The sequence below is a fragment of the Dasypus novemcinctus genome, chromosome 24, assembly GCF_030445035.2.
Source record: "Dasypus novemcinctus isolate mDasNov1 chromosome 24, mDasNov1.1.hap2, whole genome shotgun sequence".
Classification (NCBI taxonomy): Eukaryota; Metazoa; Chordata; class Mammalia; order Cingulata; family Dasypodidae; genus Dasypus; species Dasypus novemcinctus.
The window spans coordinates 48,974,305-48,990,342 of NC_080696.1; the positions used below are offsets into that span (position 1 = coordinate 48,974,305).

At 44.0% G+C, this 16,038-nt stretch overlaps 1 protein-coding gene across 1 annotated transcript; it reads right to left on the reverse strand.

The window, feature by feature from the left end:
• Positions 1 to 10,292: 10,292 nt before the first annotated feature.
• LOC101419732 (eppin) lies at positions 10,293 to 15,522 on the reverse strand. Its single transcript, XM_023592096.3, has 4 exons — positions 15,401 to 15,522; positions 13,815 to 13,946; positions 10,900 to 11,067; positions 10,293 to 10,371 (listed from the first exon to the last, which is right to left on the reverse strand). The coding sequence occupies exons 1-4, from the start codon at positions 15,489 to 15,491 to the stop codon at positions 10,358 to 10,360; spliced, it is 405 nt and encodes a 134-aa protein (XP_023447864.2). The 5' UTR covers positions 15,492 to 15,522; the 3' UTR covers positions 10,293 to 10,357.
• Positions 15,523 to 16,038: the final 516 nt, after the last annotated feature.

Consider the following 16,038-nt stretch of genomic DNA (forward strand, 5'->3'; position numbering starts at 1 on the left):
TTCAGGACGTACAAGCACCACCAAGCTTCACTCCTTGAAGAATAAGATTTATAGTTACTTGCAACATCATTAAGGACTTGACATACTGGTCTGTCCTCCCCTATTAAGCACTGCCTATGCTCTTGAGAGACTCCTGCCCTCTGTTTGAGAACATAGCAGGACTCACCAGGATGGGAGTCCAACACCTTCCCATTCATTGTGTGGGTCTCCATCCACTGATACAATGCACTATGACAGGATGAACACTCACACACTCCCTAGAAGCCTGCCTTAGGTGCACCCTATCCTGTATGCCCTGCACATCCAACACCCTGGGCCAGTAACCCTTCCCTGCTGTATTTGCCAAAAGAATATTCCCAACATTGTAGTTTTCAATCACATACCCACAAATACCCAGAGTTCGTCTGCTCCCTCCCCCAACCCTTCCCCCAGTTCCATGGACAGTGCAACTCCCCTACACCCTACCCCCTCACAGACAAGCACAATAACATCACTGCACCACTGTCATGCCCATCTACTGCACAACTACACCCTTCCACTTTATCTTAGATTTTGCCCATATGGGCATTGGATCACAACCTTCTATTCCCCTTCTGTCTCCTATAAACCTTTCTTCCAGACTCTAGCTCTGTGAATCTGCTCAATTTGCTTAATTCATATCAGTGAGGACATGTAATATTTGTCCTTTAGTGCCTGGCTTGCTTCACTCAACGTAAGGTCATCAAGGTTCATCCATGTTATCCTATGTGTTAATACTGCATTCCTTCTTACAGCTGAGTAATATTCCATTGTATGCATATACCAGAATTTGCTTATCCATTCATCTGTTGATGGACATTTGGGTTGTTTCCAACTTTTTGCAGTAGTGAATAATGCTGCTATGAACATTGGTGTGCACATATCTGTTCGTGTCCCTGTTTTCAATTCTTCTGAACCAGCCCATTTTATTTATTTTAAAGATTTATTTATTTTATTTATTTCTGTCCCCTTCCCACCCCCCCAACCCAGTTGTCTGTTCTCTGTGTCTATTTGCTGCGTGTTCTTCTTTGTCCACTTCTGTTGTTGTCAGTGGCAAGGGAATCTGTATTTCTTTTTGTTGTATCATCTTGCTATATCAGCTCTCTGTGTGTGCGGCACCATTCTTGGTCAGGCTGCACTTTCTTTCACGCTGGGCAGCTCTCCTTACAGGGCACACTCCTTGCGTGTGGGACTCCCCTACACGGGGGACACCCCTGCATGGCAGGGCACTTTTTGTGTGCATCAGCACTGTGCATGGGCCAGCTCCACACGGGTCAAGGGGGCTCGGGGTTTGAACTGCGGACCTCCCATGTGGTAGACGGATGCCCTAATCACTGGGCCAAGTCCGCTTCCCCCAGCCCATTTTAAAGAGGGAGAAACTGAGAAAGGAAAAAAGAAACGATCTTGTGCAACAGAAAGAGGACCTCAGGGTCTCTTTAAAGACTTTGACTCAAGTTACACTAAACATTAAACTTATTTGAAAAGACGTCTCATGTTTTACTGTGCTGTAGTGACCAAGCCTCCTGCTGTGGAGCTCCCTTCTCAAGTCTGGCACCTCTTATCTTGCCCATTCCTTCAAGCACCTCTTTCTTCTTTCCTACAGCCTTCTCCATGTTTTTACTCTCCCCCTCCTCTTCCTTCTCCTCCTCTCATTTCTTCTCCCTTCCTCTTTGCTTCCCCATATCTCTTCCTGTCATGCCTCTCCCCAGTTTATTTTCTATTTCGGAGATTTTGTATCACCTTGATGGGTAACCTGTAAAAGTAAGATAATAATCAATTAAACAGCCCTCCCCTTCCAATTTGACTTTTCCCTCTGTCACACTTCCTGGGGTCAGGTGGTATTGGAATGACTGCCAGCATTTTTGGCATCTCGTTAAAAGGAAGTTGAGTAGGAGATACTTTTAGTTTGGAGTTAGTGGCATATATTTAGATGTTCTCAGTCATTTTTTATATACAGTTAAGTATTGCTAGCTATCCTAGTGCAGAAATGGCTCCAAGCAAGATTCTTATTTCCCACTGTGCCAATCCCCTTGGCATCATGACATTGAGGCTTGAGGCTGGAAGTAGTATTGCAATATGAATGTATCTGGCACTAGAAGGGTGGGGGTGTTGGAGGGGAAACAAGATTTGAAATGCATGGAGCCAGAAACAAGTCTGGAAAATTCTTCCAAACTTATAAAACTATAAGTAAAAGAATCAGTTCTCATGGATGCCTGTAACACAAGTTTTTTACTGTCAAAAATACATCCGATAATTCAATATATACAATTTTAAATGCACATGCATTTTTCTTTTTTGAAGGGATTGTGCAAAAGAGAATTTATCAGGATTCCTGTGTTTTTATGGCACACAACTGTGGCAGAATTATAGACAGAGCAAGCATGACTTTGCATTGAGTCACGTTTTTCATGCACCCCAACTATAAGCAAAAACATATTATAATCAACCATGTTAGATGTAAGACTGGATTATCTTTTCATTCTCCCCATAGAAATTGATTTTTACAAAATTGATGTTATAAACGTAAAACTAATAAGGACATTACACTGTTTTAATGGATTTTGTGAGATTTGTGGTATTTGTCAGCTTTTAAAAATTTGTAGTTTATCGTAATTGGCTTTTTCATTTGAAAGCATTCACTTTCGTATTTGTTTTGTAAAGGAGCTCCTAATCTTATAAACTTTAGACTGTACAAAACCTGGATCCACCCTGACCCTGTTATTAAGAATTTTATGACAATTTTATCAGGGCAACAAAATCTCCAGATGGCTAAATTTACAGGATTTTTTTTCTATGTTATTTTTCTATTAAAGTTAATAGATCACAAGGAATGTCATATTAAAAAACATTTTTAAAAAAACAAAAAAACATAAGAGGTTCCCATATACCCACTCCCCACCCCCCACTTCATCATTTTTGTAAATTGTATTTTTTAAAGATATATACATCACAAAAAAAGTTACGTTAAAAAATAAAAGAGGTTCCCATATACCCCCACCTCTTTACACTCTCTATTTCCTTTTTTGATGTCACCAGAAGACCTAATGACCTCTTGTTTTCTGAAAACTATATATAGAGAACAAATGTGAGTTATTCAGCCTCAGAGATATCAGAACTCACAAAGCACTTTATTAAGGGAAACTAGGGGCTTCCAAGGGATAAATGAGAGCCCTGAAAGTTGAAGGGTTGCACACCAAGAAAGACCCAAAAGGGAAAGGACACTAAGTTTGAAAGGAAGCTGAGCTGGAAGAAAGGGAGTAAGCAAGCCCTGGGGTTCAGTTTTTGGAACAGCCAAGGTCTTGGCGGCTGAGCATTGGCCAGTAGAGGCCAAGACTGGTCAGGCACACACGGAGGAAGTCTTGAACTGTGGACCAAATCCTGGAGGTTGCTCCAGCTTCTCCTTATCCTAACCAGGATGATGAGTCTGCAAGGTGGCAGGAGAGAAAAGAGTGAGATGCTTGGATCCTGCTTACCTTAGGAACCAAATCTGCAGATAATGGAAGAAAGGGTGGGATCATTTTTATATCTTTTCTCAGAAAGAGAAAACAGAAGTGGGATGGCTTTTTTTTGCACACAGAATGATCACATATTCTGATTTGTCCAATAGAGTCCCAGCTTATGTCTGTTGTCCCTGTGTAATAATTAAGGGCACCTCCTTTCACCACCAGAGGTATCTTGGTTTGGTCAATAAGTTATGTGGTTGTCTTGGCTATAAATTGTCTTGAAAGGAAAAGGAGGAGAACTGGTGATGAGGTTTGGTGAGAAATAAAGGCATGGAGTGGTGGGCTGGGTAACAGCATGTTGGCACTGGGCTGGGTCCCCTTTGCCTTCTTCTGCCTTGGTCCCGGTGCTCTACCACATCTGCTTCCTCTTTCTACTCACCTCAAACTTATCAGCATCTCTCGGCCTTGTCTTCCTTCCCACCCTGTCTCAAAATATCCTTCTACTTACATTTCTGCGAGGTGTGTTCTTACCCTCTGACTGGAGTTGATTCTGTCAGCACCAAGGTTGCAGCCATCCTAGAATAGACCAACCAACACCCAGACCTCCCAGTGTGGCCCTGGCAAGGCTTGGAGAACAGGGCCCTTGCAACTCACGTTTCTTTTGACAGGTGACCTGACAGATGGCTTCGGATTGGAAGTTGTTATTGTTCCCTTGGCAACCACCATAGATGAATCTGGTGCAGACCTCAGTTTCTTTATTATACCACCAGCGTGGAAGATAGGCCATGCAGGGGCCAGTTTCCTTTGGCAACTTGCATATGTCTGCAGTGAGACCGTGGAGCACAGCTGTTTAGGTGCCTGCCTCCCCAGGAAACGCTGGCCTCCCACTTCCTGTGGTCACTGCTCTCATCTCCACTGTAGTCAGGTAACTTTGGTTCAAGACTCTGCTCCTAATTCACTGTGAACCTTGCCCAGTCATTTTATCTCTCTAGTCCTTGACTTCTCCTTTAAGATGAGAGTGCAAAATCCTACCCTGCTTGTCTTACAGGGGAGTTGTAAGGAGCAAACAGAAATATATCACATTGCCCCTCCCCCCACAGCTGAATAATAAATTCTGATTTTGTGTCCTAAATGCTCTCCTTTATTTCCTTTCTGCTACTTTCAAGCATCACCTCTTATTAGGATTGCTATGAAAGGGCACCAACTGGTTTCCAAGACTTCACCAACCTACTCCTACATCGGTTTCCATAATAGCTGATTCACTGGGCTCAAGATAAAGGTCTGCCCAGAGGACTTCAGAGTATGTTTATTCCTTTTCCTCTCTGGCTTTAGATCTAATTACTGTCCCTAACACCCATACCTTTGACCTTCATGCTCTAAAATTACCATGCTCTTACACACCTCCATGCCTTTGCACATACATGGAATGCCCATCCTTCTGTTGCTAACTAGGTGCATTCTTACTCATTCTTCAAAACTCTTTCCAGACATCAGCTCTTCTATGATGCCTTTCTTGGTTCCATTCTGCACCTCTTGCTTTTCTTTACTGCTTCTCAATCTTGCATACACGTTTATAATTTCTGTGTAATTATTTGTTCCCATCTTCTGACTTCTCCATGAGAATGTGTTTTTTGAGGGTAGGGATTGTGTCTTACATCACCTTGGTATGTCAGTACCAAGCAGATAATATGACACAGAATGAATGCTCTGGGAGTATTCAAAGTAAAAGTCAAATGTGTCCTGAACTTAAGAAAAGCATTCATTGAGCACCTGTTTTGTGCACAGTGTTATAGAGTGACAACAGAGTTCTTTGGGGGCTCATAGTCTGAAACACAGCAGCAACAACAATTATAGCATTTCTTAAAGTGTCAGGCACTGTTCTAAACACTTGACATATACTAAGATATAATCTTATGAAATAAATTCTATTATTATCATCATTTTTCAGATAAGGAAAAAAACTCAGAGAAGTTAAGTAATTTTATCCTAGGCTACACAGATGATAAGGGATTGAATCTAGACAGTCTATTGCCTTATGATCAAGACCAGACCCTTTGATCTGGCTAACAAGGCCCAGCTTACTTAGTTCAGCTTCATCTTTCTCATCTCTTACCATTCAGCTCTCTGGTTTCTCCAGACCTCAGCATGCTGCCTACAGAAACAGGGCCTTTGCATATGCTATTCCCTGTATCTAGAAAGGTCTTCCTTCTAATGTTTGCCCACCTGGGACCCATCTTATGAAATTTAAACTACGGGAACACCTTTCCTTTTTCCCTGACCACGCTGAGCAAGTGGATTCCATCATGGGCCTCAAGGGCACCGATATAAACTTGTTGAATGAATAAATGAATGAATGAATGAATGAATGAATAGTCCTTGGTAGTCTTCTTCAGAGCTAATGATATAAGATAAAGTGTAGGAGGTCAAAGGTGGTCAGGAGTAGGAGTGGTCAGGGAAGGTATCCTGGATTTATATAGATAGAGAGGCCTAGAGAAAAATTCCAGGAAATAGAAATTGCATAGCTGTCTTCCACAGTTACCAAGTCACCTGTCACAATTTTGGCACTTGATAGGACATCAGGACTACCTGGAATCTTAAAAAATCACAGAAGAGTAGCCGTTAGAGCACATGGTCTAATACACATAACTTTCCTACAGATGAGAAAACTGAGGCCTGGAAAGGCAAACTACATTTTCATATCACATTCTGTAACAGGGGCAGAAATGAATACAAATCCATGCTTCTCAAGTCTGACACTGCCAGGATTTTTATCAAGTGGAAGAGGCACCCAGACTAAAAACCAGTCATCAGTGAACCAGGAGAGGGGGTCCCACAATGCCGGAGAAGAGGGGCAGAATGTGAGTCAGGGCAAGACATTAGCTAATTCAGGGACTCTGTGATTTACCTTGTTTGAGGTCTAAGCACTTCTTTCCACAGCTGAACATACAGCACTTCATCTTTTCTGGGCAATGTCTGTGCAACGTGCATTGGTTCCTTTCTTTGAGTTCACATTTTACTCTGATCTTGGGACATCTCCCTGATAGAGGGAAAGATTTACTCCTTGGGGGCCCTGAAGGAGCCAGTGCCCTCCCTTCCCAGGCCCAGGGCCCCACCACTTATTAGGGAAGCTTGTTTTCACTTCACCAGTCCCTAGGAGGTGGTCATGACCTCAGGGGGCTCAGGATTATCACAGCACTACCATACCCCTGCCTCATAACAACTCACCACCTAAGCTCTAAACCCACCCAGACTCCCTACCCCACCACCCACAAGTTTCTTGGGAGAAGGATGCTTTCCTCTAGGGCTAATCTCCTCACTCAGCCTTGCAGGGTTTGGACATTCGCTTGGGGGACACTATATGGCACATAGTGATTGAGATGTTTATTTCTGGAGTCAGACTGTTGGGCTTCTGAATACTGTGCAACCCTTGGTACTTCTTTCTTTCTTTTTTTTATTTATTTCTCTCACCTTCCCTCTCCTCCCCCCCGCAGTTGTCTGCTCTCTGCGTCCATTCGCTGTGTGTTCTTCTGTGACCGCTTCTAGCCTTATCAGTGGCACCGGGAATCTTTCTTTTTGATGCATCATATTGCTGTGTCAGCTCTCTGTGTGTGCAGTGCCATTCTTGGGCAGACTGCACTTTCTTTCGCACTGGGAGGCTCTCCTTATGAGATGCGCTCCTTGCATGTGGGGTGCCCCTACGTGGGGGACACCCCTGCATGGCAGGGCACTCCTTGTGCGCATCAGCACTGCACATGGGCCAGCCCCACACGGGTCAAGGAGGCCTGGGATTTGAACCACGGACCTCCCATGTGGTAGGTGGATGCCCTATCCATTGGGCAAAGTCCGCTTCCCCCTTGGTACTTCAAGAGCCCTCTCTGAACCTTGATTTCCTCATTGCCTCATAGGGTTGTTTTGAGGATTAATATGACAAAGCTTGTGAAGCAATTGTCAAGTTGCCAAGAGCATAATAATAATGACTAATATTGATGAAGCACAGACTATATGCCTGGCCTTTCCCCCTTTAATCCTCATTACAACTCTGTGGATCAAGCCTATCAATAGTAACATTTAATTTTATTTATTTATTTTATGTACCAGGGCCGGGGATTGAACCCAGGACCTGGTGTGTGGGAAGATGGTACTCAACCACTGAGTCACATTAGCTCCCAGTAACGTTTTATTTAGAAAGGAATCTGAGGCACAAGGGGTTATGTTAACTTGCCCCAGATCACACAGCTGCTAAGTAATGGAGCCAGGAATTAAACCCACGATGTGTGCCTCCTGAGCATACACTTTCAAGAGCTATCTTCTGAGTCCTCAGTATGTTTTAGCTGCTAACTATGGGATAGTCATATCTCAACATTCCAAGGGATTTCTGGAAATCCACAAAGGAAAGGATCCCTTATGAGTGTGAGGGTGGGGAGACTTTTGGAGCTGCAAATGGAAGATTTGGAAGCTGATGTAGTGGTGCTGGGGGAAGTGGTCTTTCCTATGGGGAAGGTCCAAAGGCTTTCCTTTTCCCTTTATCCTATTTCTTTTCTTTCTTTTTTTTAATCGAGGCCCTGGGTTTTGAACCACAGACCTCCCATGTGGTAGGCAGACTCTCTAACCACTGGGCCAAATCTGCTTCCCTCACCCTGTTTCTTGAGCTCCAAGTCCAAGTTCCTTTAGGAAGAATTCCTTACTTGAATGGCAGTCGGGGACTCAGTTGCCTCAGACCCAGACTTCTGCATTCACTGAGGGCATCTTTCCAGGATAGATGACTCCAAATCTCTCCCCTTTCTCCCACCCAGGATCCCAGGCTGTGAGGAAATTCCTTGCCTGTGGAATTATTCTTTGTTCCTCCCAACTGAGTTCTTCAGGGTGAGGTCCGGATCCCCAATACTTACTGCGAAATAGCCCATCAACCAGCCCAGGTTCCTGGACACCCCCCAGGAGGATGCATGGTACCAGAATTGGGAGAAGTCCTGAGAACCCCATTTTAGGGGGACTGGCCTGGCCGGTGGCACCAAAACTAGGAACTGCTGCTCAGCAGCTCCTACCTCTGAACTTTGTCTGCCCTGGCCCAGCCTAGCTCTATAGGATCTACACATCATTGGAGACAGTCAGCCACACTCCCTTCATTAGGGAACATCAAATCCCTGAAGCCCTCTGTGGGGCTGGCTGGCACCTGTAGCACTGGCCCTAGGGGAAAGGGTTCTTGATAGACAGCTCTTAATCCTCAGCTCTCTGGGCTGGGCTGGCCCTCTGGTCAACCAGGAAGAGGGAAAAAAGCTTGGGTGGGGTTTTCAGACTCCCTTAGCAGCAGGGAATATTCAGCTCCTAGATCTTCAGTTTTCCAGGAGAAAATCCTAGTTCTCTTATTCCTTTCCTTTTTCTTTTCTTTTCTTTTTTTTTTTTTTTAACTTCTGACATGTTTCATTTTCTCACTGTTTCTTTTTCTTTTGTCTTTGCATCTTTATATCTTTTACTCTGTGCCCATCTCTCTCTCTTTTTCTTTAAGTCTTCCCCTGGGCCTCTTTCTTCCAGTCTTTCACTTCCCTTCTGTCTTTCTGCCTCTCTCTTTTCTTGGGCCACCCCTTATCTTTAGCTATTGTTAACTTGTAAAGATATTGCCATGAGAAGGGTGTGGGAGAAGAACCAGGAAGACTGCCAAATCTTCAGATAGTATCTGACAAGATCATGGTGTTTTGAAAATAGGAGAGAATGTTAGAGCTAAAGGAGTTCTTCTATCATTGGGAGTAATTTAGGATAGATGATGCAGGAGGGAATTAATAAATGTCAGCTATGTCACTTCTTGTGCAGAAGCAGTGTCCAAAGATGGTTCCACTGAACCTTCCAACTTTACTCTTGAAGCATCTGTTAAAAGAGTGGGCTTAATGTGGGCCATGAGTGAATCTGAGCTTTGCAAGGCATCAACTGCAGTAGGTACTGTTGTTGCCCTACTACAAAATATTCTCAGCCCGTCTCTGGTTTCACCTGCAGCTGCAGGGGACAGTTCCAGTGCATACTGAGTTTCCCATTTCAATCACCAGAGTCTCTACTTCTCTGCTCTAGGCTATCTTTCGCTCTATCTTGCACACAGCAATCTGAAAGAGCAGGAGATTTAATAAACCCCGGCATCCAGTGGGGGATGAGGGTGGAAATCAGTGGACAAATACCTCAACTTCCCCACCACTGGAGATGGGTGAAGAAAATTTGGAGGCATATTTTACATAGTCCTTTAGAAGATCCTTAGAAGAAGCATCAGTTTCCTACAGTGGCAACCAGCCCAATAATGACTCATTTCTCTTCCCCATATTGCTTAACTCCACTCATTTCTTTGCACTTCTTGGGAGATCTCCTGAATAAACTGCTTACACCCCCGCCCTTGTCCCAGGGTCAATTTCTAAGGGATCCAGTGTAAGGCAATGCCCATGGGATCTTGTCTTAAAATGGTTTTTACCAATTTTTGAAGAAACAGAGGAAGGTACCAATATCCCTATGGGTTTCTTCTCTCAAGATTTTGACTGTCCTCACTTTCTTTAAATATGTCACCAGAAGCCCCTATGACCTCTCACTCTCGCAAAGTGTAGTGTGTTGAGATGTGAAGTAGTCAATTTCAGAAGAATAGACGAAATAGCACTTTATTGGAGAAAATCGGGCGCTACATGAGTATAAATAGGGGGTACATGAAGTTGGAGATAAAAGGGTAAGGCATATTATGTCTGAAAAGAGGTAAGCTGGAGGCAGGGGAGAAACCAGAGATCCTGGGTTTCAGTATTTGGAACAGCCAAGGACCTGGAAAGCTGAGAATGGAATGGTAGAAGCCAACTTTTAGAGCATTAGTCAGGCACACACACAGCTTTGGATCTTGGGCCAAATCCTGGTTGTTGCTCCAGTGAATCCTTATCCATTCAGGAAGAGGAACCTGTTGAGAATGTTGGACAGAACCAGGTGAGCAGCTTGGACTCTGCTTATCTTTGGAACTAGTCTTGCAGTTAAGTTTGTACATCTTTTCATGGGAGGAGATTAAAAGGAAGCAGGTTTGCTTTGGTGGCTATACGTCTCCTTAAAGGAAAAACAAATGGAAATGGATTGCTGGTGAAGGGTTGTGATGAGGCAATGGATGACCTCTTTGGTTGGTCAACATGTCCAGTGCTAGGCAGCATGCACTGTGACCCTTCTGAAATTTGTGTCTGAGATTTCATCACTTCTGCAACCGCCCTCCACCCCTAAATCCAGTTTTAATTAATGGCCATTTCTGTTCCCATCCTCAGTTCCCAGAAAGCCATTTTGCCTACTGCTCAGCAAGGTGTATTCTTACTCCCTGATTAGAGCTGGTTCTGTCAGGACCAGGACTGTCAGGTTGTAGCTGTTCCTAGAATAGACTAATCAACACCCAGACCTCCCGACATGGCCCTGGCATGGATGGGATCCTGGGGCCCCCGGGACTCACGTGGCTTATGGCAGGTGGCCTCGCAGATGGCTTTGGATTGGAAGTTGTTATTGTTCCCCTGGCAGCCACCATAGATAAAACTGAAGCAGGTATCATTTCCCTTATCATACCACCAGCGACGAAAATAAGCCATGCATGGACCAGCATTTTTTGGCATCTTGCATACGTCTGCAGGGAGACCCCAGAATTGAGTACTTATTGTGCCCGCCCTGGAAAAAAATAGCCATTATTGCTCCCCTTGGCAACCACCATACATGAAACTGGAGTAGGCTCCTTTTCTCTTACCATTCCATGGGAACCCAGCTCCTTTGACATATTGCATATATTTGCAGGGAGACCTCAGAGTAGAGATATTGAGGTTCCTGCCTTCCTAGAGAACACTGGCTCACCCTCCCTCCCTGATCACTGGCCTCAAAGTTTCCACTGAGAGGAAAGAGGCTCTGACTTCAAGGTTCTGCTTCTAACTTAACCACCTACTTTATCTTTCTGGGTCTTAACTTCCTCATTTGAAAAAGGAGTGCAAAATCCCATCCAGCTTGTCTCACCAGCTGTTGTGAGGTCCAAATGAGCCCACCCTCATGGCCTTTTAAGTTGTGATCTCCTCGACTCTGTCTGAATGCCATTCCACAGGTAAAACCTCCCTTGGCTCCAGGAGAGGCTTGTCATGATTCCTAAGGCCCTTCATAGCCATGCTCCAGCCAACTCCAGCAATATTCAAGGCACCATGCTTCTCATACCTCCACCCCTTGGCACTCTCTTCCCTCTGCCCATCAATTAACTGTTGCTCGTTAACAACATTCTTATTCTTTCTTCAAAACTATTCTTTGACGTTAAGTCCATTGTGATGTTGCTCCTGATTCCATTCAACATCCCATACCTTAGAAGTACCTGCATCAATCCTGTGTTTTTCCACAGTGCTTCTGAATCATGTGAGCATGTATGTCATTTGTTTACATGTTCTGTCTCATCCATGAGATTGTGAGCTTCTAATGAACAGGGACTATGTCTGGTTTCATCTTGGAACCCCAATTCCTAGCAGACAGTCTGGCACAGTATAGGATTTTGTGGAATGTAGGGGTAAAAAAAAAAAAGTATCCTGACCAGAACTAGATAAATCATTCATTGAGAACCTATTATGTGCTTGACTAGTAAAGGGAGAAAGAAAAGAAATGGTCTTTCTTATTTAGGAGCTCCCAGTAAGAATAAAAAATAATAATTCTAGTTAACCTGTTTCATATGGTTATTATGTGCTAGGCATTATTCCAAGCACTTCTTGTGCAGCAACTTATTTGACCTTTAAAATAACTTTTAACATCGGTTCTTTTATTATGTGAAAAAATGGAGGCACAACAAGGTAAAGTTGTAAGTATGCCCAAGGTTAAAAGGTTGGAGCTGAGATTTGAATTCAGGAAATCTCAGTTCAGAATCCTGGATTCTACCATTGCATACTGTCCCTTACTTGCAGACAAAAGACCAACTCATCACTTCCCTTGCCTACCTACTCTGGTCCATTGTCAAGTCCTCCTTGGAGGACTTTACCTCTTAAATACCTTTCAAACCCAATCCTCTCTTCTCCATGCCCTCAGCTACCTCCCTAGTCCAACATTCCATTTTCCGTCATCATGAAATCCTCCAAGACACCGTGTTCTTCCTTCTAGATCCTGGTCTGTTGGCCTTGTATAAACCTGATTGTTTCACTGCTCCATCTTGATTGGTTTCCATTTCTCTTAGGATCAAAGCAAGACTTTTAACCTGACCTTCCAGAACCTGTATTGTTTGATCGATACCTACCTAGTGTCATCTTTTCTTGTACCATGGCCATGTTCACTTTCTGGCCTCCCTAAACCTAACCATGCTGCCTCCCAACAGTGGGACTTTGTATATGTTATTCCCTGTGCCTGGAAAGTTCTTCCACCTAATTTTTGTCTAAATTGCCACCCATCCTTCTGATTTCAGCTCCAGGTTTGGTTTGTCAGGGAAGACTTCCCCAACCTCTCAGACCACAATGAGCAGGTTAAATCCTATTATGGTGAAGCAGACTTGGCCCAATGGATAGGGCATCCGCCTACCATATGGGAGGTCTGCGGTTCAAACCCCAGGCCTTCTTGACCCATGTGAAGCTGGCCCATGTGCAGTGCCGAAGTGCACAAGGAGCACCCTGCCATGCAGGGGTATTCCCCACGTAGGGGAACCCCATGCGCAAGTAGTGCGCCCCATACGGAGAGCTGCCCAGCAGTCACGGAAGAACACACAGCGAATGGACACAGAGAGCAGACAACTGGGGGTGGGGGGGGAAAGGGGAGAGAAATAAAGAGAAAACAAAATAAAATAAAAATAAAAATAAATCCTGTTATGGTCTCAGAGGCATTCAATAAATATTTGTTAAATGAATGAAGAAAAAGTACTTGATCATCTTTTTGGAGCCCAGGAAGATGGGCATGGAGTCAAGATTTCAGCAAAGAAAAACCCTCTGATCTGAAGTGGTCAGGGCAAGTTTCCTGGAAGTAGAAGCTGGTACAAAGTTAGATTTGTCAATGCAGAGAGGTGGCCTCTCTTGAGCAAAAAAAACCAGGAAATAAAAATTAATTATTCAGCAACAATGTTGATATATATTGGGCCAACAATGGCCACCTGGTGACCCAAAAATATCATAAAAGAGTGAAAAGTAGCCAAAAGACCATGGTTCAGTCTCATTCTTGCTCCCATCTTTCATCTGGGGAAATGGAGATCTAGACAGGAGAAAGCCATTACTTATTGTCACATACCATATTAGGGACAGTGAAGAATATAAATCTCAGTTCTCCCCAGTTCAGCATTCTTACCAGATACAAGCTCTCAGTGAGCAGGGGAAGATGCCAGCCCAGACGGGGAGGGGAAAGGTAGGGGATTGGTTATTCCGAGGCACTGAATATTACCTTGTCCGACATCTAAACATTTTTTTCCACAGTTGAAGACACAACATTTCTCGTCGTTCTTGCAGTGTTTATCCTTGGTACATTGATTCCTTTCTTTATATTCACATTTTTCATGGATTCTGGGGCATTTCCCTAGGGAAGTGGCAGGCTTTTATCGTTGAGTTTTGGAAGACACAGTGCCCTCCCTCTCTAGATCAAGGCCATGCTGAGGGTCAGAGAAGTTTCCTTTCATTTGTCCTGTTCCCAGGAGTTCTTTTCCCTCAGAGCCCTCAGCCATGCTTACATTACCCTCCCCCGCAAACCACCCCTTACTCTTGACCTTCTTACCCCTCTCCCCAGGCTGTCCCCTCTGGGTTTCTCAACCTCAGCACTGTTAACATTTGGGCTGGATACTTCTTTGCTGTGGGAAGCTGTCCTGTGCATAGCAGGAGGTTTAGCAGCATCCCTGGCCTCTATCCACTGGATGCCAGGAGCACCTCTCTGTTGTGACAAACAAAATTTCCTCCAGACATTGCCAGATGTGTCTTGGGGGGCAAAATGGCCTCCACTGAGAATCACTGCCCTAAACTTTCTCTTCACGTTGGTACTGCTGAGAAGTCCGTGTCATGAAGTTCCTCTGAGTGGTGCTATTGTACAGAGATTAAGCCCACTCACACTGGAGTCAGTTTAGTTTTTGAATTTTAACTATTGGTCTGCCACTTAGTCTCTGTGTACCTCGGTTTCTTCATTTGTAAATAGTTTTAGCTTTATAAAGTTGTGAGGAACAAATGAGGCAAACTGTGGAAAGCTCTAATCATAGTAACTGGTGTAATATTAAATAACATTTATTAAGTATTTACCGTAAGTTAACACTATGTTATGCATTTTAAATGTATGATCTCATTTAATCCCCATAACAGCTCTATGAGGTAAGTTCTATTAATATCCCCATTTTACAGATGGGAAACTGAAGTATATGGAGTTTAAATAATTTGCCCAAGGTTGCATGGCTACTAAGTAGTGGAACCAGGATTTGAATCTACCAGTCTACCTGCAGCTCATACTCTTTAAATCACTACTTCCTAAGCATTCAGTGAATGGTAGCAATTATCATTAATACTATGTGGTCATGGAGTATTAGTATCTTAGTTTAAAGAAACTCCTCTTTGTTCCCAAGTCAAGGAAGCCCTGGGGGTATAGGGACACTTCCTAGGACTACATTTGAAAGAACCAGGATTTGGAAGATGCCACTAGAAAGGGGCCTATCTTTCTTGTGGGGAATGAAAAACGCCCATTTGGCATTCCAGATTCCTATAACCCCTCCCCTAAATGTTAAATCCTGTGATACCTCCTTTCCTCAAGAAAGACTCTCCACTTCAAAGGGGCTGAAAGTGGGAGTTACATCAGGTCAATGTTCTTATGTTCACAGAAGGGATCTTCCATGGTGATTTAGAAAGGAAGAATATTCCAAATAACTCCCTCCTCTCCCAACCCAGGACCCAGGCTAAGATGGTGGAAAGCAACCCAGTCTAAAGATTTGTTCCATGTTCCTTCCTACCAAGAAACTTCTCTCTCTACGGGGCAAAGGTTTAGATCCCAATACTTACTGGGAAAGAGCCAGTCACTCAGGCCAGGTCCCTGAACATTCACTACAAGGATGAAAAGCACCAGGATGCTCAAAAGTCCAGATGACTCCATTCTGAAGAGATGTTGGCCTGTCTGGTGGCTCCAGAACCTGGAAATGCCTGATTGCCTTGTCCCAGCCTATTCCTTCAGTAGTAAATGTCTTAGATATGAGAACTGGAGACAAGCCAGCCAGTCCCTTTCATGCTGGGAACACCAAGTTCCTGAGATCATCAGTGAGACTAGCTGGCATCCATAGACTACAGCGCTGGGAGCTAGGCTGGCTCGTCTGGTAAACCAGGGGGAGTGGACAAAGTTGTCTCACACTTTCCAGGGTATCTTAGGAGGAGTGAATGTCACCCTCTGGGGTCTTCATCTTGATAACTTTGAAGGTTGTGGATTGTCTTCATTCTCTTTTAATTTTCCATTTTATTTGCTCTCTTAGCTGGCACATCACCTCTGTTTATCCCTGACAATGTGTCTCTTGATTGCTTGTTATCTTCTTGTTTCTCTGTGCCCCTCTCTACTTTATATTTGACTTTTTCTGTGGATCTTTCACAGTCTCTGTGTTTCTTTTCCCTCTCCCACGCTTTCCTCCTATCCTTCTCCCTATTTATCTTCT

Coding starts and splice junctions, on each gene's coding strand:
- LOC101419732 (XM_023592096.3), bottom strand. CDS start 15,491: ATGGAGTCATCTGGACTTTTGAGCATCCTGGTGCTTTTCATCCTTGTA. Junction 13,947..15,400: donor GAGTGACTGGCTCTTTCCCA/GTAAGTATTGGG, acceptor CCACTTCCCTAG/GGAAATGCCCCAGAATCCAT. Junction 11,068..13,814: donor ATGTTTAGATGTCGGACAAG/GTAATATTCAGT, acceptor GTCTCCCTGCAG/ACGTATGCAAGATGCCAAAA.